The 27,976-nt window shown below is 46.1% G+C and overlaps 1 protein-coding gene across 5 annotated transcripts in view; it reads left to right on the forward strand.

The window, feature by feature from the left end:
* The first annotated feature begins 918 nt into the window (after positions 1-918).
* Positions 919-27,976, forward strand: part of ACTN1 (actinin alpha 1) — an 88,069-nt gene continuing 61,011 nt past the window's right edge. For 4 of the 5 annotated variants that reach the window (XM_032690803.1, XM_032690800.1, XM_032690802.1 and 1 more), the window contains exon 1: positions 919-1,105. In XM_032690803.1, the coding sequence (XP_032546694.1) occupies positions 1,001-1,105 (105 nt within the window). In that variant the 5' untranslated portion in view covers positions 919-1,000. The remainder of the gene's footprint in view (positions 1,106-27,976) is intronic. The other variant, XM_032690801.1, reaches the window with a different exon arrangement.

Genomic DNA, 27,976 nt, shown 5'->3' on the forward strand with positions numbered 1-27,976 from the left:
AGTACAGGCACACCTGTGGGACCCCACAAGGAAGCCACATTTTGAGTGGAGCAGCGGCCTGACTGCAGGGCTGTGACTGAGCACCCTCACTCCGGGGCCGGCAGGATGAGCCTCCAGCCCTGCCACACGAAATTATCCTCGCAGTGACAAGACCTGACACACCTGAAGTTGTGTCGAGGAGGTTTAGCTTGGCTATTACAAAAAGGTTCTTCACCCAGGGGGTGGCTGGGCACTCCCAGGGATGGCAGGCTCCCCAGGGTCACAGCACCAAGGCTGGCAGAGTTCAAGAAGCATTTGAACAATACTCTCAGGCACATGGTGTGACTCCTGGTCCTGGTCCTGTGCAGGGCCAGGAGTTGGACTCGATGATCCTTGTAGGTGCGGCCGGTCCCTTCCAACTCCGCGTGTTCGGTGATACCGTGATTCTCCGTAAAATGCCGCCCGGGCTCGCTCCGCTCAGCCGTACCGCCTGTGAGGGCGCTTCAGTTACAGGCTCCCAGGCTCCCGCGCCCCATCCCACCGCGGGACAAACGCCCCGAAAGAGGCGCTGAGCTTCAGCGCACGGCACCGCACCGCACCGCCCAGGCCCAGCCCAGCGCACCCAACCGCGCCCTCGGCCCCCGCCGCCGAGGCGTCGGCGGGGATGGCGGTAGGGCGGGGCTACCGTAAACCGCCTATCGGACCTCATTGGTACCGTGACAGACATTAGAGATAACCAATAAGAGAGCGCTATCTGTGATGGGTGTGGGCTCGGCCACTCGGACCGCGGCCAATGAGCGGCGCGGAGGCGGGCGGGGGGCGGGGCGGTGTGTCGCGCCCCCGCGGCTCTGCGCGCGGCCGGAGTGGAGAAGTGGGAGCGGGCGCCGCCGCCGCGCGCTCGGGCTGAGCGGCCGCGGGGCCGGGACGGGCACAGCGGGCACAGCCGTGGGACCGGCGGGACGGGACGGGACGGGGCGCGACGGGCAGGGCAGCAGCAGCAGCAGCCGCCGCCGCCGCAGCCATGGATCACTACGACCCGCAGCAGACTAACGACTACATGCAGCCAGAGGAGGACTGGGACCGGGACCTGCTCCTCGACCCAGCCTGGGAGAAGCAGCAGAGGAAGGTGGGCGCACCTCTGTCCTCTCCCCTCGCACGCCCATCCGCCGGGCTGCCGGGACCCGGCCCCGCCGCCCCCTCTGCCGCCGCAGCGGGGCCGGTGCGCGCCCGGCCGGGGGCTGGCGCGGCGCTGCGCGGCGTGGCGGGGCCGCGGGGGCGGGCGGGCGGGCAGGTGATGGCGGAACCAGGAGGGAGGGAGGGATGTGCGGCGGCAGGGCCCCCACAGCAACAGATGTCCGCCCTGTCACCGGCACCTGGCCCGCAGGTGCGGCCGGGCGGAGCGGGCACGCCGGGGGGCGATGGCGGGGCCCCACCACATCCCCCTTGCACGCCCGCCGCCGCCCGCGCCCCGGCCCCGCCGGCCGGCGGCGGGACGGCAATTGGCTTCTGGTTTGAATGGTGTGGTTTAGGGCAGGGCTTGCGCGGAGCTCATGTCCAAAAATGGTAACATTCGGCCCTTTTTTTAAACCGAAAGGGTGGCGGTGGGGAGGGGAGCTCAGGAGGAGCTCCGCTCGCTAGTTATTTTTTTTTTTCCCCTCCTTCTTTAAACCAAAAGCATCCTGTATTAGATCACTCAGGAATCCTAATCCCCGAAACATTTCCGTTTTAGTCACTCCATCAGACAACAATAAAGCAGAATTTGGAACGGCACTCGTGCTGGCATGGCTGGGGCACCGCGGGGTGCAGCAGGCTCCCGCCGAGCTTCCCAGACAGTCACTCGTTCTCTCTTGGCTCTTTTTGGATCGTGCCTTGCGCTTCCCGAGCTGCGAGCAGGCAGGAGAACCCCAAACCTTCCATGCGAGAGGGGACAATATTGCCTTTTATGCATGAATGATATATTAATATATATAGTGTAGCCTGATGTGCAGGGCTTTCTGTGAGGAGCTGGGAACAACTGGGAAGGATAACGCACCAGTGAGAAGGTGCTTATTCCTCTTTAACCCTTTTCCTCCCCCACTCCTCTGCTTCCAGATTATGGGTTTTCAGGTTCTCCTGTTCAGAGCTGTCTGAAATGGTGCCACTTAGAAGTCTTTCCCCTGGAGCCTGATGAGTTAATTGAAGGTGATATCTACAGACCTTCTGTCATTGGTTTCCTCACTCAGGATCTTGAGTGGTGAGAGTAGAGAGCATAAGAAGTAAAGTATACAAACAAGGGCATTTAATGGAGAAAGAGTTGATAGTGTGTGAGCTTATGTTTCAACAAAGGAAAAGCGAGGAATGTAATCTTGATCTGGGGTGTGAGTCCTGGATGGCTTATCGGAAGTTAGAGCTCTACTCCTTTGAGGAGGGAAGTCTCTTCCTTTTCAAAAGATCTGGCTGCGAACTCTGTTTCCAGGCCTACGCCTACGTCTGGCCAATACATCTAGAAACAGCCAGTGGGGCCCAGAGTGAGATGGGCAGCCTTGCTCATGGGCTGTGAAGGGAAATGGTTGTCATGCTGTGGGGTTTTTTTGCCTTTCGTGGTGCAGAGTGAGGTAAAATATTTTCTGTATAGTGGGACACTGATTTGGTTGTCAGAAGCAGGAGTGGAACGTTTGGATTCAAAAGGAGTTTCAAACCCCAGGTTGTGGTACATGTTGTAAATATGCTTTTAATATTACCTCCTTCCAGGAGACTTTAAGTCCTGTTGGTCCTATCACAAGAGGGTGACAGAGAGCTACTCTGTTAACTTGGGTTACTTGTGCAGAGGGGAGAAGCCAAGAGGGATTTTTAAGGAATGAATACATCTGCTTCAGAATAATCAAAGCCAACTTCTTTTGATGGTAGACTGCTACCAGTTGAACTTGATGTGCTGGGAGTCACTCTCCAGCTTGCTCAGTGGGAGGGCTCTATATGGTTAAATGTCAGTTATTGGTGGTGAGTCACTTTATTGTTTCTGTTCCTGCTGATGGACAACTGAAGCTGTTCCCTTCAGCTGTGAGTGCAAGCTCATGGTTTTATGGGGACCCACCCCTCTGGTGTCTGTAGTTAGGAAGGATCAGATCTGGGAGTGATGGCTCTTCCCAGTTGCAGCCCATCAGGTTAATGACCCCCCCAGAGGGATTGATGACTGGACCCCAGCCTGGGCAGGCTGTGCAGATATCAAAGACAGTCTTGATCCTCTCATGGGGGTCTGAATGTGACTAAAAGCCCTGTTGGGGTCTTGGGGCTTGCTTCCTTCAGAGGTATGGAGGTAGCAATATCTACCAAGCATAAGCCTGGGATGTGTGGTGCAGTAAAACTGTCACTCCTTCTTGCCTGTGAAATGAAATCATTGCAGTAGTTAAATATAAATGTTCATTGAAGTACATGTTAGTTAATAGCTTACGGAGATGAACAAGAGAGATTCATACTTCCCAAGTATTTGTGTAGGTTCTCTTCAGGCTCAGTCTTTTCTGGTTGACTCAAGTGTTTTAGGTTTTCCTTCACCTAAGTCTGATTGAAGTACTTACTATTGAATTATTGTCGTATTTATAGCACTGAAGCCAGCCAGTGAGGCAGACTTGAAAGTTTGATGCTCGGGCCCTCTCTGGGAGCAGGGACAGCATGTCTAAAGTGGTGACATGGTCAGTAATGCAGTGAGCAAGTGTCTGTGCAAGAAGTGTCTGTGTCTTGCTGGCTGTTTTCAACCATCCCCTTTGTGTCCTGGCTCAGTAAGGCCCTGTGGGCTGGGTATGGCTGTGCCACAGTGCTATCCTGCCAGGCTTTGTGCTGCTGGGACTATTTGAAACTTGGGAAGCAAGCAGTCTAGAGATGTTGCTCAGAGATGAATTATGTCCAGCGTCCCTTCTCCTGGCTGCACGGGTTCAGCAGAACTCAGGATGGATGTCAGAAGTGGGAGCGTCTACTGATTTTTAGTAACGGCTTCTACAGGAGCATTATAAGGACAAGTTTGCTGAGTTTTCGGGAGCTGGTTTGCAGGTTCCCTCCCTGCACTGAGACAGATATTACAGCCTTTGCTCTTTGGGATGGTGCTTTGAAATAGGTAAATAGGCAAAGGGCAGAGTGAATTTCGGATTTGAAGGGTGAAGCCTGGCCTCTTGAATATGATACAGAGAAGAAATGATGGTCTCACACCTCTTCCTACCTGTCTCTTCCTGGGAAGCTACTGTTTTACGATGTAGGAATGAAATGACAGTTTCTGGGAGGAAAGCAGCTTTCCATATGAAGCCTATTTTTCATGTCTATCAGAAGAGACTTTCTAAGAGGTTTTAAAGAACTTGTCACAGCATTGCTATTCCTAAGTGGCAAAAAATACAATGTGCATTTTCATCTGATATAAGCCTCTGCACAATCTTTTGTGCAGGAGCAGGGAGTCTCTTCTGAGGATTAAAATACTTTCTCCTTTGAACTACATCTCAGTAGTTTGAACTGTTGAACTCATCTCCGTAGTTTCTTTTAATAGCCTTTTGTTTCTTCTGCCTTCTCTCCTGTCTGGAGTCAAGCCTCCAAGTAGCACTAGCCAAGGCATAACAAGATTGGTCCTTCTGTTTCCTAGTGTTACAAAGCAAAACTTGCTGAAAGCCAGTGCAACAGACTCACCTTGCTGTCGAGATAGACAAGCTTGCCATGTAAAAAATACATACATGGGTGTTTAGTGGCCAAGAGATTGTCACTTATGCCCACAAGGACGTTTCTCCCAGTTGATGACAAGTGGCCCGCTGCAGTGTTAATATTTTCCTGACGGGCTGGTTCAGGAGCTGGATTTGGCATGAGGGACTAGGTGAACCACTTGGTGCTCAGCATGCCTGCCTCATCTTCGCAGGTGAAATCAAGAGTAATGGTGAGAAGAGCAACTTCCATCCACTGCCTCCTGAGTGTCCCAGAGAGGTCAGGAATGACACTGGGGTGAAGCTGGTGTTGTTGCGGGGGGGCTGGTAGGGGTCAGCCTTCAGGCCCTCCATGCAACAGACTCTCCCATTGGCCACTCTCATTTCATGAGCTGGTTGCTCAAGGTACACCTCATTCAGGTTTATTTTAAAATCTGACCTGAAGCAACTGTTCCAATTGAAGACCCTGCAGGGAAACTTTAAATGTCAAATTGCTTTTTGACCTGACAGCTGCTGTCTTGACAATATGAGTAGGAAGCAGTGTTCATTTGCAGCATGTAGAAGACAGCCATATGTAACTTAAATGCTGTAGGGAATGATAGTAACGCTTTTCTTTATTTAAAACAAAAATAAAATTGATGGAAATAAATGTCCTTGCCTTTATCCAGTGCTATTCTACCTCATCAGGTTTGACATCTCTGTGGCAATGTGGCAATAAATGATATCTCTGTCTGAGAGAACTGCACTGTTCAGATTTGTGGTGCTGCTGAAACAGTGATAGCACAAACTTTGAGAGCACCTTTTCTGCCCTAAAGAAGTGCTTACTAAGCACAGTGGTTCATGAACTTACAGAAATTCCCTGTTAGAAACTGCAGTCTCCCAGAACCCTTCTCATCACTCTGCATGTAAAGATACAGTAACCTAAAAAGCCATAGGTCTTGTGACCCTACTGTGTCTGTATCCAGCAGGTCTTACTGCTCTTGTTATGATTTTAATTTTGCTGTGCTGTTTGAGATGGAGTTGTTAATGATAGAAAGTATCCGTTAAACAGAGCCCTCATGGAAACACCCCACCTCCAAGCCTGCTGGTAGCGTGCTCAGATCGGGTGGTATGAGTTTGACTGTTATCTCTGAGAAAATGTAAAAGTCATAATCACAGTTTCTTTTTCCCTCCTATTCAGAATGCTGTGTAAGGGGGGAAACTAAGGAGAAAGTAGGCATGGGTTAGAGGAGACCATGTTCTTTGAGGGAGACTCTATAACAAATCCCAAGGATCAACTTGTGAGCATATGATACTCACCAAACTGTATTGAACTTTTCCTTCTAATCCTCTAGGGAAGGGTGAAACACCTCAAAAGCATCCAGCTATCAGCCCAGTGATGTAAAGTGTGTCTGTCTGGGGAATTTCTTGCTGACTGCTTCAGGCAATCAGTTTAAATTCTTGTGCATGTGATTTAGTAATGACATTTTTCCTGTGCATAAGTGCAAAGGCTAGAGAGGATAACATTGTTTTCTGCCTTGACCGCTTGCTGCTTGCAGTACTCATGGCTTAGGGCATCTGTGTGCCACTTTAAGTAGAAGCTGTTTGGAAACCAGTTTTCTTGTCTGTCTGGTGAGAACTTGTCCCCTCAGAAGGAACCAGGTGCTTTATAGTTCAAGTTTAACTGGATGTAACTGAGAATGTGGGCTGGTAAACCTGTTCAGTAGACGTGTTCGTGAACACTAGAGTCACAGTTTTAGAGCCATGTGTGTTACAGTGGTGAACCAGTGAACGATAACTGCTCTTGCCAGCCCTGAGGTCCCAGATGCTCCTGGTGTAGGCACTTTGCTCTTGTGTGCGCTGTTTGAGAGGTGCAGTTCTCATGTGTTTTTAACTGGAGGAGGAGCAGGGTTCAGTTGGCCTCCCCAGCCAGGCTGTGAGTCTGTGTGCTTTTCTGTGCTGCCTCACTGGAATCCACTGAAAACATTGACCTGAAGTTCTTAAGATTGGCACAAGCAGCAGTGACTGAGATGGTGAAAACTTGCATGGCTCTGCTGGGGAAGGACTGAGAATATTTTCCAGCTGCCTGTGGATTATCACTGTTGTGCCTGAGACCTCAGCTGCTCTCTGGGGTGCGCTTACACTAGAAGAGAATGGCTGTGCCTTTCTTACAATGAGGTGTGGAAAGCAGTCACTGTAGAAAAGAGGCTGAAGAACCGTCTAGGGAAATGTTGGGAAGCTGCAAAAATACAACATACAGTGGACTTGTCTCACTTTAATTTGTTCTATCTGCCCCAGGGGCTTGCTGGATGTACTGCTGTGATTTTTTTAGAGATATTTTGTGCAATCTAAGAAATGATGTTTGAGAAGATGGAAGACAGAGTGCAACAGAGTTTACTTTTGTATGAGAATATACAACTGATTTCTCTCCATGTGTGACTATTGGAAACATGATGGTTACCATAAGGAATGTGCTTAGCATGACTTCTACAAATCTTCTGTAGCAACTGTCATCCCCTCACATATGTGAACTGTGCCTAAAGGGGGGGAAAAGACATATAATATGCTTGACAACTGCTAGGGTAGGAAAAACATAACCTCAGCTGGAGAGGCACTTACCTTTTCTTTATAGAGGCGTAAGATTTGCTCTAAGTCTGGGATTTTGGGGCTGAAGCATGTTACCTAGAGCTTGGATCTGTTGGGATGAATTGGTGTAGAGTGGTGAGATGGACTTGTCAGCAGCAGTACTGTCTATCTGGCGCTGGTCATGCCAGAGAAGTCTGTGTTATTGAAGTCTGTAGAGCCACCTACCACTTTATTTTGATCCTGGCATGTGACACTGACATACAGGTTCCCAATAGTCACCCAGATCCCTCAGACAGAACTGGGGTCTTCTTGGGCAAATCATGAAAATGCTTAAGTGAGCAAATCATGAATATGATTAACAAAAAAAAGCTCACTTCCTGTTCCCCTCCTGCCGTTGCCTTCCCTGGTCTTGTTCCCTGCATTCCCTGCTCTTGTGCCCCCTCTGCATGAGAGCAGAACTTGGTCATAGGATGTTTGTGGTGTGGCCTGCTGCCAGTTTTTTACCTCTTGGCTCCCTATTAGGCAGTAAAGCAGAACTGTTTTTTTCCCATGCTGGTTTCCTGTCGTTGTGTCTTTCCCGCTCAGCTGGCAATGAGTGTACCCTATTGGTAAGGGTTGGGTCAGGCCTTTGCAAGCCAGCCCTTGTACCAGTACTGCAGCTTGCTGTCCTCATGCCTTTACCTGCAGTTGTCCTCCTCTTCTTCCAAATCCATGGCTGCTTTGAAGCACTACAACATAAATGAGGCTCTGCAGAGACATTCTCAAACCTCAGTGCTCTGAAACAGCTCCCATTGGCAGGGCTGGCGTATGTGTGCATAAACAGAGAGGATTTTGGTCTCTCATCCAGATGAGTTCTCAATTTGACATTCTATTATGTAGACTGGAAATGTGTTCAACACTGTGGTGTGAGAAATGACAGCAAAATTGGCCTTCCTATTGTATTAGAGCCAAGATGGGAAGTGCTGGCAAGTGAAAAGACCATGTCTTGGCTACACTGGCTACAGTGGACACCAGTGTTGTGTGCTTCCATAGCACCTGTCTGTCACTCAGATTGGAGTGGTTTCAAGTAGGTTTCTGAACACCAGCAATCCAGAGCTAGTGGGCAATCTTACAGAAACACACCAGTGTGCATAGTTGATAGGTAGGTGAGGCTGCAGGGCAGATTTCTTAAGCAGCAGCTTTTTCCACATCCTCTTAAATGGCTTATGTGGTCAATGGGAAGGCAGGGATGACTTGATGGATGAGCTGGTTACTACTTTGGCAGTCTGCTTGACTTTGCAGTGACTGAGCATTACTGCCTGTCCTTCAGGATAGCGCAGGTGGGCTCTGCTCATGTGTCCTGTGCGTGGCCCTCATTTTTCAGAGGACCTTGTGAAATCTTGTGTCTCTGTCACACAACACAGCATGGATGTGCAACTGGTTCACTCTGCTCCTTCCATGAGCACAGTGCTGGGTGGCTGGAGAAGTTTCACACAGAATACTTGTGTTTCCTTTTACAACACTGACGACACCTCCTGTGTCCTACAGAGATACCGAACAAAGGCCAGGTGGCAGTGGAGGAAGGACTTCTGCTTTCCGTGGCCTTTGGATCAGGCAGCCAGGGCACTTGCTACTCCTCACTGCAACATATGATGCTACGCACTCAGACTTCACTGCTGCTGTAAATGGAAGTTACATCTTCACTGCAGGAGCTAGCCCATAAAGGCCTCTGAGAGATGAGAGAGAGTGAGAGAACCATGTATGGTCTCAGCATCCCAGCTGAGTGCTCTTTTCTTCATCATGGAAAGTGATGTGTACATCCTAGAGCCCTGTTTCCTGGCCAGATTCCGTGGCACTACAGCAGCTGAATTTCTCTTGCTATCCAATGTACTTCCTTATCTGTAATCCCCCTCACTTTATTTAAATCTACCCTTCAGTAGATGAAGAGTCAGTTCTGCTACTTAAATGTATTAAACCCAAGAAAGCTCTAAATCTTGACTCCATGGGTGAAAACAAAGCAAGCTAATTTCTTAACTACTAAACAATGTCAAAAAAAAGAGGCTGTTTAAAACTGTTTAGACCACACCTACGCCAGGGTTTATCAAAACGGAAAGCACTTAATTTCCTGAGGAAAACTTTGATTGCTGCCAAAATCAGTTCCTGGTTTTTAAGCATATTTATGCTTCCAGATGAGTTTCCTACATGGCCTCTCTGGTTTGGGAGATGTGGAGGTCTCCCACCAATGGAGTAGGGGAGAGCAGTAGCTCGAGTGCAAGGGTGTGGTGGCAAAAGGAGTGTGGGGGTACATTTGTTCAAGCTTCTGCCGTCCCTCTAGCTCTGCTTGACACCTTTTGACAGTGGCACTTGGAGGCAGCTGCACCGTGCAGAGAAGGCTGGGAGGGAGCAGTGGGGGAGTACATTCACGAACAGGAACCAGTCTGTTTCAGAGTTGCCAACATGTGGAAACTTGCTGTTTCCCAAGGGTTTAGTTGGGCCGTTGGGGAACTCTGGCCAGGGATGAGACTACTTCCAGCTGTGGTGAGCCAAGTCTGAACTCACTCTGGGCAAGATGCCCAGATCCATTGGTTTTCTCCTGGCAGAAATCCTCGCTCTCCAACTGGTGATACCAACCTCAGTTTCTGCCAGTCCTCAGCTGAAGACCTCTGAAGGAAAAGAAAACAAGGAGACCAAGCAGAGCAAGATACTCCTGAGGAGGGGGCAAGGGGAGTCACTGAAGAGCTTGTGCAGGGGACGCCACTAAGGGCTGGCTATTGTGGGTGAGGGCTGGTGAGAGGTGTAGGGACCTACTTTTCCTAGGGCGAGTAGAGAAGTAAAAGTGGGTGGTTGTGGTGCAAGGGTTTGGCTTTCCTTGGTTAGGCAGAGCTACCTGACCTGCAGGGACATGACATATTGCTGGCAGTACCATCAGGGTAGTCATCTGTGAATGAGTATTGTTCCTATCATTGTGGTTTCAACACACTGGGGATTTCTTCTGTGAAGTAGGATATTGCTTTCCTCTTTTGTGGAAGGTGCCCTTTAGGGTGGGGAGACTGTGTATCTGGGAGTCTTGCCTTCCTCAAAGAGGTATGGCCACAAAAAACTTAATCTTCCAGAGTTGGCAGTCCTTCTTGTTGCAGTTTCTGCATCGGGATAGGGCTTTTTGCAGGGATTCATTGATCCAGTTTGATTTTCTGCAGACTGCTCTGTAGTCAGATGCCGTAAAAGAGCAAGGAGATGTGTGTGGCAGGTGTGCAGGGAACCTACCTGCATGTTTCTTGTACAGACTTCTGATCCTCCCAATGCTGGCAACAATTGCTAATGAAAGGAAATTTATGCTCTTTTTGGTGAGTGTTCTTGGCTCTTGATAGTGTGGGTGTTTGCATGAGGCTGTTTGGTTAAAGGTAGCATGTCTCTGCTAAAGAGTTTCTAAAATGCCTGTAGTCACAACTCCTTGCATGCTGAAACAAAGCATCTCAGGCATGATACTATGTCAGTAACAGCATGCACACACCTGCCTGCATCATGTCTTTTCAGTCCAGTCATGGAGAGGTGGTGGAGCTGACAGGACCAGCGTATTAACAGAAGACCTTCTGTTCCTGCAAACACACCTCCTCCAACACTGATAATTTTCATGAGCCAGCATATCATTTAGTGACACATTACACTGCTCCTTGCTGTTGCAGTCTGTTGCAAGTAGTCTGACCCAGCCAGCTACTAAGAGCCTCCTACGGGGTGGACTGCTGAAATCTGTTTCCATCCTAAACTCAAAGGAGTATTTTCCTCCCCCTCCTGTAATGGGTTGTTTCTTTAAAGCTGTTAACTGGCCATAATCCAACCATTACTACTGTAATTAGTGAACTGCTTACAGTAACTAAAGCATTTGAAGCATAATATCCTCTGTTTGCAGAGCTTGGAACAACTTTTACCTGCAGTCCTGTGGGAGGTAATTACTGCCGATGGCCCAGGAGTGGGTGCAGGGGACACAGGGCAAGCCTGGCACAGCTGCCACACTGCCTTTTGTGCCAAGCCCCAGCTGGTGCCCTGTGGCCTTCCCACAGCAGGGAGAAGTCTAGGAGCTCCATAGATGTGAGCCGGTGTGCCTAGCACTTATGGTGGTGATCTATTGTCAAAAAGGAGCCTTCTCTTTGGAAGCTGTAGTAGAAGACCGTGGTTTTGGGTGGATCTTGCAGGGCAGCTGGTGGCAGTGAAGGTGTGATGTAGTAGGACTTCACGTTTGGTTTATACATGGTTAGAAAATCGCTATGTCGCAGCAGGGTTGATGTCTCCTTGCTGTCAGGCTACCCTCTTGTCCTATGGGCAGTGCCTGTTCTCGTCCTCCACCCACCAAATTACTAGCTTCGCAGGCAAAGCCAAGGGACTTTAGCTTCTGGCCCTGCAGATTGATTCTGCAGGACTTGGGATTTCCAAGCAGGCACATCCCTCGCTGCATTCTTCAACCACTTCTCCTTTTGGGAGCAGTGAGGCAGCTTTCCTGAAGGCTTCACCTACTCTCCCCGGTATACCCTGACAAGAGGGCAGTACCAGCATGCTTGTCTCTGTTCTGCTTCCTCATGTTTACCTCCTGAGATGAAGCTTGTTGTAACTTAAGCTCTTCCTTCTTGGGGAGGAGGAGGGGCATGGTGAGGATCAAGTGTGGGCAACTTTTAAAATTGAGAGCCTGCTGGATGAGGAGGAGTGAGGATTGATGAGAACATGCAAATACAGCAAGAAAAGGCCCTGCAGTGGTAAAATACCTATCTGCCCAGCTGCCAGCCATCAGTTGGCAGGCACACTGTACTCAGCAGCTGAGCAGGGTATTTGTTTGCAATATTTGGCCTGTGATGGGGTCAGAAAAATGAAGTCTTTTTGGCCTAAGGAGGAGGTTTTTCAAAAAAACCCAAAGAACAACAACAACAAAAAAACCCCAAAACAAAAAACCACCACTACTAGCACCACTGTCAAACCTACCCACCCAAAACCCACTCCCTATGCAGGGTTTTCATTTTGCTCTTGGGCAATTATTGTGCAGTGTTTCCAGGCTTCATTCCTGTATGGTGCTGGGCAATAGAGGCACTGTGTGCAGCATGGCCCTGGCAGGTGAAATGAACAGAGACACAACTTTTGATGAGAATGAGTTTGTTCAATGTGCTCTGGACTTAGCCTAGGAAGGAAGAGATGTTCTCACCCCTTTGGACCTTATGCATGCTGTCAACCTCTGCCACTGCTGTCTAATATACTTACCTTATTTCCCCAGAAATCTACTGTTGTCCCTGAGCTGTGTGAAAGGTTGAAAATATGCTTGTTGCCATGTCAGTCAGAGTGGTCAGTAAGGTGGGAAGGAAGTCTAGGGTGCCAGTGGCCAGAGATTTATGTGGTGGGCACTGTGATATGCCAAGATCTCTGCCTGCTGGCCTGAGCAGAGTCTACCTGTTGCCTTGCACTCTACCTGCATCTTTCTGCAGTCTCTTGCTGGGCTTCTAGCTTGCAGGATAATTAGAGAAAGGGACCATGTTTCTGCTCCATGTTTGTACACCTCCCTGTGCCACAGAACTCTGACCTGTGAGTGTGGTTCCCAGATGCTGCAGGGCCAAAAACACTGAAAAGATGGTAACCGATTTTAAATATTCCTTTTTTTATTTTATTTTTAAGTGTTTAAGACACTTGTGCCAGTTTCAGCGCATCCTGTTTGTAGTACTTCCATGCAATGCACTTGACTCAAAGAAATGATTTTCAGTTCCATGTTCATTTGGAACGCACTATGCGTTTGACTGGTTGTTGGTTTTAGGTGCTGATGCAGCCACTATCAGTACACCCTGACTGCGTGCTTCTCAATCTCTCTTCAGGACAAAATCTAGTGATGGATCACTTCAAAGTGGTGCTTCTGTATTTCTGTCATCTTTAGCTTCAGATGTCTGCTTTCTCCACATCCTTTCAACTTGCTACAGTAGCAGAGTAGTATTCGGTAGTGTGTTTCTGATGTGGGTGTAACTAGAGAATAAAATCACCACCGTGCTACTTTTGTTAAATTTTGCTTTAGTTTAAAGCATCTTGTAGTACTCCGTGATATCTTTTTCTACCTACATTTCTTTATCCCAAATTCTACCTCCTCCTCTTCTTTGTTTCCTTGTCTCACCTTCCTTAACAGGAGTTGGAGAGGGAAATCTCTGTTCCCATCTTACTCTGCCATTGTATTCAGTGATCTTATGCTTTGGATTGAAGATTGCTGTTCTGCTTAGGTGGGTTGTTGGCTTTCATGATCTGATACATTAACAAAATGATGTGGTGCTGAAAAGACATTCTAAACTTTTTGTTAGTAAGATTTTAATAATTATCTTCATCTCTTTCATGTAGAGACTATTCTGGTGGTGTCATTGTTCTTCAGAGGTTATTTGGAAGTCCCCCACTGGCACTGGGCTCCAGCAAACCTTGCTCTGCTTCTGAGTGGGGCAGCAGCAGGAAGGTTTGAGGTAGTGTTTGTACTAGGTGCAGTCAGGTTTTGGGAATTAAAGGTGTGGATTTGGGGTGCACAGCCCATCCAAAGGAACAGCTCTCTAGGCAAAGAGCAAAGCTCTTCATCAGTGCTGGGGCACCGTACACAGTACACAAGTACACAGTAAGAGATGTCCTTTGGATAAGCATGCCTCTGGGAATGAGCATTGTCCATACTGTAGCGAAGAGCGAGACATCTGCAAAGCTCACTTGGGTTTGTATTCCCCTCTGACCTTCTTGTTTGGTGGATTGGTAAGTCACATTCTCCTATGATTTCTCATGTGAACCCTTAGCACAGTTTTGTAAGGGTGCTAGTTTGTCATGAAGTTGCAGTGCCCAGAAAAACCACCAACTTTCTCATCTTAGCAGAATAGAATAGAAGTATTAGCTAGACATGCCCATTTCTATCAAGCTAACTGGGACTTAATTTACCCACTGTTTCCTGCTTGCTTTGCCTACCTACCTAGTTGATAAAGGGAAGACAGTTGATATAATCTTTTTGGATTTTAGTGAAGCTTTTGGGACTGTCTCTCACAGTACCCTTCTGGATAAAATATCCAGCACACAGCTGGATAAACACATCATGTAGTGGGTGAGCAATTGGCCCATGGGTCGAACCCAGAGGTTAATAGTGAATGGGGTGACATCAGACTGGTGACCTGTCACTAGTGGGGTTCCACAGGGCTCCATCTTAGGGCCTGTGCTCTTCAACATCTTCATAAATTACTTGGATGCAGGACTGGAAGGGATACTAAGGAAGTCTGAAGCTAACACAGGACTGGGAGGAGCTGTTGACTCCCTTGAAGGTGGGGAGGCCCTGCAGAGGGACCTCAACAAATTCGAGGCCTGGGCAAACACCAACCATATGAAGTTCAACAATGAGAAAGTGCTAGATTCTGCACCTTGGATGGGGCAACCCTGGATGTAGATACAGGCTGGGAAATGAGATGCTGGAAAGCAGTGCCACAGAAAGGGACCTGGTGTCCTGGTTAATGGCAAGTTGAATATGAACCAGGAGGGCCAACCATGTCCTGGGAGGCATCAGGCAAAGCATCAACAGCCGGTCGAGGGAGGGGATTGTCCCACTCTGCTCTGCACTGGGGCAGCCTCACCTTGAATATTGTGTGCAGTTTTGGGCACCACAATGTAAGAAAGACATTAAGCTGTTAGAGAGTGTCCAAAGGAGGGCAACAAAGATGGTGAAGGGCCTTGAGGGGAAGCCATGTGAGGAGTGGCTGAGGTCACTTGGTCTGTTCATTCTGGAGAAGAGGAGACGGAAGGGAGACCTCATTGCAGTCTACAACTTCCTTGTGAGGGGAAGAGGAGGGGCAGACACTGATCTCTTCTCTGTGGTGACCAGTGACAGGGTCTGAGGGAATGGCCTGAAGTTGTGTCAGGGGAGGTTTAGGTTGGATATTAGAAAAAGGTTCTTCACCCAGAGGGTGGTTGGGTGGTGGAACAGGTTCCCTAGGGAAGTGATCACAGCACCAAGGCTGACAGAGTTCAAGAAGCATTTGGACAATACTCTCAGGCACATGGTGTGATTCTTGGGGATAGTCCTGTGCAGGGCTAAGGGTTGGACTTGATGATCCTTGTGTGTCCCTTCCAACTCAGCATATTCTGTGATTAGTGGGCAAAATATTTTACATCTGTATATTGGGGATAATGCACTTCAGAGCTTATAATATAGTTTATGTAGTGCTTATCTGCTTTTGGCTTGTCAGCTTTGCTACTTCTGCAGCCTTACAAAATGGATGAATAAATGTGTGGTGTAATTGCTGTCTTTATAGTGTATTCTAGAGAGTTTGCCAGAGGGTGACATAAGGTATATTCAAACTTGAGTCCCTGATGATTCCAAGTACACAAATCTTATGTTTCACACCTAATTTATTTAACTTTTGCATATGCAAGTGCTGAGTGTTCTCTCTTCATCTATTTGCTTGGGATAAGACTCACTCCAGATGCAGTTTCACAGTCTTTAGTCCAGTCTGACTGTGCTTATCTGTCACTTGTTCTCAGCTGGATGCACTCACGATCAGTACCTGCATATGCTGTGGAAAAGTGAGTTTTCAGCCAGGTAAGAGTTGATCCCGCTGAGCCTAAGGTTAAGAGAAGGAGGTGTCAAGGAGGGGAAAGCGAAGGGTAAATGCAGAGTGGGACTGCCCACTTTAATGGCAGCTTGTCAATAAAGTGATCAATGTCAGCCATGAAACCAATCCCTTTGGAGCTGCAGCAAATGTAGACAGGACCTGGCTCCTGGCAGCCAAAGGAGCTTGAGGTCTGTGCTTTGTTCCAGGCTTCTAAATACCTTTTGCTAGGTTGGAAAGCAAAGCAATGCTTTCTCACTTTATTTAAGCCCTGCCCAAATTCCTTGAATTTTTGCAGCTTAGTCCAGGTGATAGTTCTAGTCTGCATGTGAAAAGAAAAAAGTGTCCACAAACTCTCCATGGGTAGGAATGCAGTTTAAAACCACCTCTAGCCATGCAAGATATCTGAGACTGAAGGAAGGGTTTTAGAGTGGGGAATGGAAATCTACCTGACACAAATAAGTCATGTTGAAAGCTGTGAGACTGTGCTTATGGCTTGATAGAATAAGGGAGCTGAAATTAGCAATAACTGCTTGAGAAATAGCTGTTCCTTCCTCCCCTTGCAAGGCACAGCCTCTGCATTGCTCTAACATTTGCTACTTATGGACATGAACTGTGAGCCAGATGAAAGAACTTAATCGGTGTTAAAATTAATTTACCAAAACAATAATAGGGAGAAGAGTTAAACCTAGATCTCTCTCCACAGTGAGGGAGCAGCAAGAGAATGGGAAAGAACTGGAGAGAGTCTAAATAAAAAAAACAATCTTGACTGTTTTTGCTGTGGAAATAAATCCTAGCACATCTGTGTTCTGAACATCACATTGCCTGGGTCCCCAAGCACTGGCCCTGGACTGAGATTTGGCATCTGTCTCATTTTCAAGTCCAATGTAGTCTCCTGCCTTCTGGAAGTGAGTGCTTAATGGCTGGTCAAAGAACTGCTGCACAGCAGCTGCTGAGCTGGGAAAGAAGCTGCTTCTGTTGCCTACGCAGGAATGTTCGCTGCCTCCTCTTAGGCCCTGTAGAGATTGCCAGAGCTCAGTGCAGTTCTCACAAACCCAGAAGCTTTGAGGAAACAAAGCTGCTCAGCAAGTGCAGTCTTTAGCCATCCAAGTTTTCAGACTTTGGGCTTTCAGGCTCAAAACCTAAAGACTTTGCCATGCTGCTTTGCAGAACACCAAACTTCTTCCATGAACAGATACCAGTAGTCTGATACCCATCTTTAAAGAGGGACAAGGCTGCTGTAGGATGTTTTGGGAACAAAGGGTTGTGATGTGGGTTGGCATCTCATTCCTGGGAGCTGGTACTTCCCTTTAGGGATAATGTGATGGGGATTGTTTGCTACTACAGTGAGGGGCTTGTTGCTGCTATAGTGAGCTAAATGGGAATTCCCTGACAGCAGGAAGATGCTCTGCTGTAGTGGCTCCACTGATGGGTACCTGGCTCTTTATTCCCTATCCAATGCATAGTGCTCTGATCTGATCTGTTTTTGCTATCCCGTCACTTTTCATATGGACATCTGTTGTTCTGCTAACTTGCTTCAAATGTAGTTCAAAGTCGGCAGCATGAACATGTCAGGACGCTGTGCTGAGTCTTTGTGGGTAGACTTCAGCCTACAACAGTCCTAAATACAGAGAAACCACACAGAGAGCTGGAGACAGGCTCTAAATTATCAGGGTTGGGTTCTTAAGCATCAGGAAGTCAGGAAAAAAAAGTGCTAGAGTAGCCTGCTAAGCAAATGCAAGAGGCTTAGCTAGCTATTCTGCTAGCTGAGAAGGGTAGAAATAAATTCTAATTCACTTAACAATACTTACCTGTGTGCAGAAATGAGTTGGCTTGTTTATGCCATGGGAGACAGTCTAATGTGGAAACGACTAACTTCCTCTGGCAGTTACTAGTACACTGCGTAGGATGTAGGAGGTAGGGTGTGAAGAGGTCCTGGGCCACTAATAAGTGGCTTGCTAAGTATCAAGTTGAATTTAATGCTGTGAAAACTCAGAAAGTAGAGTTGGATTGCCTTATTTCTGCAGGAAGAAAATGTTTCCCTTACTAGCACAATGCTCTGTGGCCATCTGACTGCATAAGAGGAAGCAAGAGTCTTGCAAAGGTTAGGTCCTACATGCCTTGATAATAGGATATGTGATCCAGTGGAAGGAAAGAGAATCCCATGGGAGAGAGGGCCTGAAATTCATTACTATTATCTGCTAGCCTGCTGGTTCAGGTCACTTTCTTTTTGCAACCTGTGGTGGGTGCTGCTGTAGGGTTGCATGGTCATAATTGCATGACACGTGTGGCAGCAGTTGGAGTGGGAGAACAGTGTGCAATGCTCTGCACTGGATGCTTGTGTGGCAGCCACTGTGTCCCTGGGTGATGGCCAATACCTACTGGGGAGTGTAACAATAGTGTGATTGCTTGCTGAGGAAAGGGTTGGGACAACTGTACCCTTGTTATTGAAGCCCACTCACTGTTTATTCAGCATGTTGGGAGTGGGATTATTTCTTCCTGGCCCACAGGCAAGATCAGCTCGAGCCTCCCACTGCGGGATCTTAATTATCCATACCCTTTTCCCTGTGAGGCTGCATGAAATATTGCCCAGCCATATGCTTGGATCAGGGTGGGGTAAATCACCAAACAGCAGACTTCCAGGGAGCTGACTGTGGTCAAAATTGCATACATCCTTCTGCAACCTTCCATTGTGTGGCTCTTCAGAGGAGACAGCAGCAAGCAGCAAGCTGAGGACAAAAGGCCAGTTGGTTCATGGAGATAGTTTTGCTGTTCCCACTGCAACTTTGTGCTGACGTGCAGCTGCCAGCAGGAAGAGGGTTAAGCCTACGTATCACATGGCATGATTCTGTTTACTACATACTTCTCATAATAGGAGCTGGCATCCAAATCCAGATGATTAGCACTTAACAAGAGACCCTGAAACAAGGTGTTTCGTTTTGGTATTCCTCTGAAGCTATGCAGTCTGCCATCATTTCTCTTGCAGAGATGTGGTTCTCCCTGCAGCCTTCAAAGGGAGCTATGGGGAGAGTAGAAAAATAGTTTTAGGGCAAAGACTGGATTGGACTGAACTGCATTTATCCGTGGTGTAAGCTTGAAGCCAGGGGAGTTTTGCCAGGAATCCACTTATACCTTAACTTGATTTCTACTAAAGGAGGTTTTTGCTTGACCTTCGTCTGAGATTAATGCACCGGCTCGACAGTGACTGGTCAGGGAAATGGGACTGTGTGCCTTGGCTTAAGGGTTTGGATGAGTGTCATTGAGCGATTTGTCCGGTGCTGAATACAAGCAGTGGTGGTGGTGGAGAACTAAGTGTAAAATTTATATTAGTTTTTGAGGTGTGGCTTTGAATAAGAAGGAAGGTGTAATTCTGCAGCACAGTCTATGCTTTATTCTTGCTATCAGCATGGGCATAAGTGTAGCAAACTTCCATGGGGCCCAAGGTGACAGTTCCTCTGTTTCTTTCTCTCTCCCCACAAACTCATTTCTGCCCATGCACATACACAACATGAGACTTTTCCCTTCAGTGTAGTAGCAGCTCATTTGTAAAAACCTGCATTGTCCTCTCTGGAGCTTCAGCATTTGGCAGCAAGCTGCATTGCTGCTGTTTCTGAACACAGATTGCAGAAGTCTGTTTTTCTCAATATTTCCAAAGATCTTTTTCCATCACCCTCTTTCTGTGTTATCTGAAAAGTCACATCTTCATCATCCATGATTAAAGTTTATATGAATTAAACATGGAAGAGGAAGGACAGAGGGTTGTACTTTTTTCTCCCCTCTCTGTGATGAAACCAATGTTAATGGAAAAGAACTTCTCTTGACCATTCTATTTGCTACTGAGGTCTACCTGCTTAGGAAACTCTTGAACTGAAGGGAATTAGGAGAGGTTTTCTGATCTAAGCACAAGCTTGAAATAAACCTGTCCATATATCTGCTAGTAATGTCAGAAGGGCCCTCCTTTTTTTTCTCAACTGCAGCGACTTTTTTTTTTTTTTACACAAAGGAGATGAGCTCCTACCTCCTAGTCTATCGAGTGCTGACTGTGGCTGCTAACCTATGGTACAGTTTTTTAGCCACAACTATTAAAAAGTAGCAGTTTGTGTCTCTCTTGAATTAACTTTTTTGTATTGGTCTTACACTGAACTGCATTATTGTGGGAGAAACAGAAAGCTACTTGAACTTCCAGAAACAGTCCCAAATTCTTCTGATTAGAAGACTCATGGTGGATGTCTTAGTGACAAGATACCTTTTTCCAAAGATATTGACAGACCATGTATGGACATTTCTGGAATAAGGTTTTTAGGTCTTCTGAAACAAGTGACAATAAATGTTCCTTGACTGCTTGTATCAAAGTAATTTGACTTCCAAGTGGTAACTTACACTGCTGTCTGTCATGTGTATGCACCTTACCTGGCTCAGATAATTTTTACTTGAGAAAACAGACAACAAACATCATGGCAATGATGACTTCAGGATTGCACGTGAACTGCCATTATCTATTTCTTGTCAGTGGCTTGTTTGGGTTCGTTTTCATAATGTCATATGATGCATTGTTCTGCTAGTTTTATTATTCCTACTGTATCCATGTGTGCATATATTGCGATAGAAGTTATTGAAGCATTCCCTAGCCAAGGAATAAAATACCTTGAGTGTCATAGATCTTGGGGGGGGGAGAGGGGAGAAGAGTAGGTCAGAAAATGAACCATGCTCAACAGCCATGCATTTTTTACTATGTAACCATTAGTTACATTTTTTACTATGTAACCATAGTCACTTATGTGTCAGTTGTGAGACTAAGATGAACTGCAAATGTTTTGCTTAGCAACTGTTGCAAAGGAAAATTATCAGGCAACAGCAAAATTAGGAATGGAGATTATGGAAGGCACTCTTTGTAGGAGATGAGCTGTACTCTGACGTGTTATCTGTGACTAAGTGATTTGGCATTTTCCTACGCAAACATGTAAGAATATGAGCATTTGCAAATAGGCATCAAAGGAAGTTCAGTCTAATCCCTGAGCTTTGTCGGTGCTCTTGCTGGCTTGGCTTTTTGTGTATAGTTGATGTCTCTAAGCAGGTTACCAACACAAGGCAGCAGGGTCAAAGAGCTTGACATGGTAGTAGCTTCTACCACCAGTGAAGAATTTGAGTGGCCATCCAGCCATGGTAACTGAAGAAAGCTGGTTGGCCGAGTCATTCTCCATCATGAAACTATTCCCTAAAATAAATGATGTTCCTGAGAGGACTGTAACCAATACTGCATTTGAGATTTCCCTCCTGTGGAATTACACCAAGGTTGATGGTGATATAAGCACGAGCATGAATGAGATACTGCTGTGTCCACTCTTAAGTACAGAGCACGACAGGGCAAAATGACGAGTGACCCCATATGCTGTCTGCAGAAGTGCTTGTTCAATAGTATTGGCAGTGGAGCCACCTGAATGGAGGGTGAGTCTACAGCAAAGTAGGCTATAATTTTATCATGTATAGGTATGCACATATTATAGAGAACACTGTGTTTAAAGTCTCCATGAAGGAGGCTGATCCAGCAGTCTTTAGGCATAAAGTCTGAAAAAAGAAATTGGTACTAAGCTAAATGACTGCTTTAAACATTTATGTTGAGCAATGTCTGTGTTGATGTCTCCTGCCCTTGCTGCTGTAATCTTTACAAGAGACTGTCTTAGGAGAGGCATATGAGTAGCACTTGGATATCGAAATACAAATACTATCAGGGTAAGAGCACTTTCATGTTACTTATTCATGGGAGAAATGATTAAAGGCAAAAGAAACCTACCTTTAACTGGCACATCACAGATGTGCCTCAGAGTGCGTGGGAGCCTTTCTACTGGGTTATCTGTGAGAGGGTGCTTGACACTTGTCTTGCAGACTGCTTTTTACTTGATTATTAAATTTATGCAAAAAAAAATAGATTAGAAAATTATGTAAGGAAGAGTCGAAGTACAGCTTAGGAACAGTCTGCCCAGACTGCTTGCCTAGTCTTGACGTGAAGGTTTTGTTTTTCCCAGTATCCCAGTGTTGCAGTGAGGTTTCTGTAGTACTTTCAATGCCTTTACAGGCCAAGGTTCATTTAGAACCAGAGCACAGTCTCCTGAGTACCTGCCCTTTCTTCCTTGCCTATCTCAAATGTATATCGTGTGGGAGGGGGTAATTGCTGTTTTGCTTGGGTGACAACATAGCTCAAGTGGAAATTCTCCAAAATGAGAGCTTCCATGTTTGAACCAGGCCATGCAGGAAACTGTTTTCAGCAAAGTGTTATCTTTTTCTGAAAGTTGCTTCCTACCTGAGACCAGGATATTTCTGCAAGTCCTGTCCCTTCTGGTGGAAGGATGCTGGAGGGGACATCCCTCACTGTGATGGGTCTTGGCAGATCTGGTATGAGCATTGATGCCACTTGCTGTGGCTTGGACTTGCAGTTCTGTCACTCTGTCTTTCTCATATGGGTTTTGTGTCCTTATCAGGAAGGACATCTTGTTGCAAGCAGTAGCTTCCGAATAAAGGTAGAATCCCTGCTACCTCATCCTACCCTCAAGTGACATGTCTTGTGTAAATAATTTGCCTTTCTCTGGGCAAGAGACCTCGTGTTTATCCTTCACATCAGGAGTGGGAGCCTCTCCAAGCTCCTTGCCCTGCTGTACCTGTGGAGTTTAAGTCATGGTAGTCAGGGGTGCATGTTGTTCTGTGCTGTAGCTTTTGTACTTGATCCCTCCTGCATCTCCTTCATCGCCATGCTGATGAGCACAGTGTGAAACAGGCCCTGGGGACCCTCCAAAGCTGCTGGAGGAGGCAGACACTGGAGAAGCCTGTGCTGTCATTAGTGACTCACTATTCCTTGCAATTAAGAAAAAAAAAAACCTGTTTAAAAAAAAGGTGCTACTTGGATGCACCTGTTTTTCCAAAGACTACGCAGCTGGTGGAAAGCAAATGGTGTCTCTCAAGAAGTGAATGGGGCAATGTAAGAAGGCATGCTGCACAGCTCCCAGGCCCTTTGCAATGTGGGTGAGAGGGTCTAAATGAGAGGGTTTAAATTAGATATAAGGAAGAAGTGTTTTACAATTAAGGTGATAAAACACTGGAACAGGTTGCCCAGAGAGGTGGTGATTGGAAACATTCACCTGGAAACATTCAAGATCCGGTTGGATGGGGCCCTGAGCAACCTGATGTAGTTGAGGATGTCCCTTCTCACTGGAGGGAGGGTGGACTAGAAGACCCTTAAAGGTCCCTTCCAACCCAAACTATTCTATCATTCTATGCATCTCAGGAAACAAGGTGTACCTGTGTCCTGAAGAATTTCTAGGTGAAATTAGTGGTTCCAGCTATCCCTGTGCAAGTGTAAAGCAGCGGGCATCCTTGTACTTAGTTCTTCTGGACAAGCCAGACTGTGAATCATTTCCTGTGGTCACGAGCCACATCTGAGAGTTTCAAGAACAACATATGGCAGTTGGGGACCTTGTAACTAAAACAACATACCTTTCACATGAGATCAGAGCTTCCTAGAAAGGAAAAAAATCTGAGGAAGGATATGGATTAGAGATATGATTGCGTGCGTACTCAGTTTAGGCAAATAATGTGTTGTGGTGGTTCACAGTGGTTTTGATAACCTGTTTTATAGGGGGTGCTGAAGCACTGCTTTTTGAAGCATTCTGGTTCTGATATCCACCCAAAATTAGTATCTTTGTAAGACTATTTCAAAACTTGCAGTATACGAGGTAAAAAGTACCCCATCCTTTGAATGGCTTCGCTTATGTGTATGAGAGAAGGGCACCTCCCTATGCTGCTCTCAGAGCTGCTGTTGTCAGGGGTAGTTAATATGCAACCACAATGTCCACAGAAAGTCTAGATTTCCACAATTATTACTGTACCTTGACAATGTCTTTTTCAAGAGTGGCAAGGGAGGGGCAGGAAAGGGGAGATTTCCTTTGTATTGCCTTAAAAGAGCTAAACAAACTAACTGTAAGCCACAGAGTATTGATCTGACCTTCACCTGAGTCCAATTTGATATCTGCTGTATTGGTATGGGAACAATCGCTGCATAATTGTATTCTGCTCTTTCCTACTGAACTGTTAAGTAGAAGTAAATTGAACATCCCAGATGATTTAAGGAGTTTGCTTACAAAAATGTTTTGTTCCTGCTGCCTCGTTGTGCAGGTTCAGGACCTCACTGTGCTCTGCATGCAGGCACAGCATGGAGCAGTGTGCTCTTACTGTGATGTCCATAATTCTTGTTCATCCCATTCTTTCCTCACCTGTACTTGCAGTCTCCTGTCTATGGTACTGCTGTTTGTTAAGCGTATGAGTTGGTGGCTCTTCCCTGTTTTGTCCAACTTTATTTTGAATTAATTTAGGATCTAGTAAGATTTTCCAATACAGCTTAATCCTTGAGGATTTATCATCAGTGAGTTTTGTCATTATGTTACTCAGCTGTCTTTGATTACATCTAGTTCTTCATAGCTAGGCTGTGTAAAACAAAATATGTTTACACCTTACTGATCATCCTCTTTATCACTAGTAATTACATCAGGTGATATTTTTGCTTGTATGAAATGGTGTGTAACTTCCCACTTAGTTGTCTCCGTGATGGAGACTGGCCACTTTCATTTTCCATCTTCTAGCTAGTTTATATTTCAGGAGAGCTATTTGTTTTGGAAAGGTCAATGATTTTATGGTAACGGCAAAGTTGGGGGAAATAAGTCAAAAGCTGGGCAACAAAGACAAAAGGTGCAGACTGTGTGCTCATTTCTAGAGGTGTGGCAGGATGGGAAAAGCCAAATAGGTTCATTCCTTACCTAAACACCAGCACACTGGGGCAGTGTAGGGAGCCAGAACTGGTTAGTACCACTGCTTGTTGAATGGCTTGTTATCAAAGAATAAATAGGTTAATATTTGACTTTGGAGGTGAGGCATTACTTTTCAAGAAGAGGTGAGAGCAATTAGGAATTGAATACAACCGTATGTAGGAAAGTGTGCACTAGCATTATTTTGCATCTTTCAAGAATGGCACGTTGCCTGTATCATTACTATTGATTTGTTTGAGTTGCCAAGGACAGCTGATGTTTAGTGGTGCTTGGAGGCTAAGGCAGCTTCCTGGGGAAAAAAGCCCTACTGATAACCAAAGCAGCTGTGGGCTTTAATAGCCCAGCAAAGGGGAGAGGAGACAGGGACACTCCTTTCAGTGCTGTTTCAACTGGATCCCATTTTAATGGCTAGCCATGATCACTTAAAGCCTTCACTAGGAGGATGGTGTTGACCTAATGCCTGCGAAAGGTTCAGTCAATGTAGCTGTACTCTTGCAGCGGCTTATTTGAGTGTGGTGGTGGTAATGTAGGTAGAGCCTGTTGTCTAGAGGGGCCATACTCTTTGGGTGTTGTCCACTCCTGCCCTTTGCAATGAGACAGTACTTCCTGAAGTAATGGATTTCCATTCCTTTGCCTGGGAGGCAAGGCCTGTGATTGGGTACTCATTTTGGTCACCTGGCATAGAAGGCTAGTGGATTGCTCTTGGCACCACAGTTAAACTAACTTCTTGGTGGGGCTTTCTTTGTGTTGGTCAGCTCTGCTACAATTTTTGAAAGCTAAGTGCAAAACACTTTGTCTAAGTGGGAATTAAGCTCCTATGTTGACTGTACCATGTCTCTCTTCAGAAGATAAAGACCACGAGTAGGACATACCTCAGGGATAGGGAAACCTTTCTAGGGCCATAATTTCACCTGCAAGATTCTCTTTGTTCTCAGCTCTCAGGAGCTGTGAGGGCTCCTGATGTATTAGCTGGAAAGCCAGGTCTCAGCCTTCAAGACTTCAGGAAGAACACATGCTTCTTGGAGTGGTTGCAGTGCATGGAAGGCTCCTGAGTTCTCTGTTAAATTCAAACAAGTGGTACAGAGATGAAGAGCAGCATACAGGCCCTTTAAGAACAAATTGGCAAAAGAAGAGCTCAGTATTTAAAATTAGTGCAGACGAAGAGGGAAAAAATTCCCTATAGCATCTGGTTTATATTACTGCTCTTTGCCTCAGTAGATGGTGTGTTTACAGTGAAGCTCTCTGGTGCATAGCGAGGGGAGTGCTCAAGCTGTTCGTTTCTCAGGAACTCTGAGCTCAGGGTATGCCTTGCATCTATCTCCATGTCCTCCCTTTGGCTGCCTTAACTAATCTCATCTCAGCTGTTGAGCAGAGCGGAGGGATGCCCTGTTGGGCTGAGATGCCTGAGCACAGCGCTCCATCTTCCATGGTTCTCCAACATTGCATACTATTGTGGCTTCTTCCCATTTTGCTCAGCCTAGAAATGGAAGTAAATAGTCCTCCAGTTATGAGTTTATGCAGACATACGACCGGTGACTGTGTACAAAGACTAATTCTGCTGATGCATCTGTGTCCTGGCTGTTTTAATGCATTTAACAGAACCGGTCACTTCTGATCTTTCTAAATGTAAGTTTGAAGCTCAGTGTGGGAGGTGGAAAGAGCAGAAGGATGTCTGGGTTTTAGCTGTGGTAGAATTTCTCTTTTGTGTGTGTGTGTTTTGTTTATTAAAGCATGGTTTGTGGTCTCTGAGCAGTTTCAGCAGAGCCCAGCACAGGAAACCTGAACACAGTAGCAGTAGTGGAGTGAACTGCTCATCAGAAAGTACCACAGCTTTGCACAGGTAGTGCTTTGCATAGGGTTGTGGTAATCCATGCAAATGCTTGCCTCCACAGGTAGCCTGTATCTTCTTAAGGACTGACTGCACTTCTGATCGTGAATGCTGTAAAAGTACAGTCATTGGACTTGGCAATTAGCTCCTACGCTCTGTTTGGAGGACAGGGAGGTTAAAAATTCACCCGATGAACATATCACCTGATAATATATCTTGTATTGCAAATTTCATCATGTTCAAGGATAAAATACAATTTTTTTTAGACCTGAAGCTGTGGAAAAAATAATTCCTTGCCCACAGAGCTAGTGATCATTTCAGCGTTTGCTATTTGAAACTTTTGGAAATAGATGCCATATGCTTCCAGGCAGAAAGAAGAGAATGGAAAATTCTGTATTTATATTCTTGTATAATACAGATTTTTGTTGTGGTCATTCTCTCCAGTTGCTGCTGGACTAAAGGCTGTTGCCACCACTGCCAGACTGAGATTAAAACTTGTAACACAAATTCTTCTCCCAGCTATTTTTGCAACTTCTCCCATCCAAGAAAACACAAAACTAGTCCCTGCCTTCCCTTTTGCCTTGTTCTGTCCCAGAGTCAGAAGCAGTTCTCGTCTTGCAATTTTCATTAACTCTTCTCTTTAAACAGTAGCGAAGGCAAATAATAATTAATCTTTGCCTGACCCCATTCAAATCAGTCACCTCAAGTATTGGTCATCCATGCATCTCCTTACAGATGAATTGAAACTTAAACCTTACCCTTACCTCTCTGCCATCCTCTTTAAACAAACCTCCATCTTTTGAACTGCCATGTTCGTTTTCCAGTGACTGTCCGCCTAGGGACAGCTTGCTAGCACTACGCTCAGGAACTGCATGATTGATAGCAAAACTGGCGGCAATATGTGTGTGCCCTGTTCCTTGATGATGCTTTGGGAAATGCTGGTATGTAGGGGGATGTTCAGCAATTACTGCGAAAGACCAATCCATCTCAAACTGTTAGAAATGTTCTTTGACCAAAAATGCATATACTCTTTATTGTATTATAGTGTGGGGCTTTTTTTGTTGTTTGGGGTTTTTTGATTGTTTTGTTTGTTTGTTTGTGGTTTTGTTTGGTTGGTTTTTTGTTTGTTTTTGGGGTTTGTGTATGTGTGTGTATGTGTGTGTGTGTTTTCCATGAGGGGGGAGGAGGGAGTGATATTGGGGTGATTTCTTGTTTTGATTATGACCCCTCCTCCCCACCCCACAGCCAAAAAACCCAGATCCTGGAAACCACAAAATCCCAACATTTTGGCCAGTTTTCTTTCCCTTCTGCAAAATACATTTGGGTATGCAGCTAAGAATTCATTTGTATATGTGGAGTGGTTTCCAAAGGGAATTTCATCTCCCATGATATATGCCCTGTAAAATACCATCCTATTATTGTGGACAATGCCTTTAAACAAGTTCATGCACAGCAAAAGAAAATGGGAGCTTAAGACATGTGAACTACAGCTCCTGAAACACATCACAACTCCACTGCCAGAGAAAAATCCTACAACTTGTGACAAAGTATTTTTATTATATACACTCTTGCTGTAAACAGACCCTTTTC

This window comes from Chiroxiphia lanceolata, chromosome 6, assembly GCF_009829145.1.
Source record: "Chiroxiphia lanceolata isolate bChiLan1 chromosome 6, bChiLan1.pri, whole genome shotgun sequence".
NCBI classification, from domain to species: domain Eukaryota; kingdom Metazoa; phylum Chordata; class Aves; order Passeriformes; family Pipridae; genus Chiroxiphia; species Chiroxiphia lanceolata.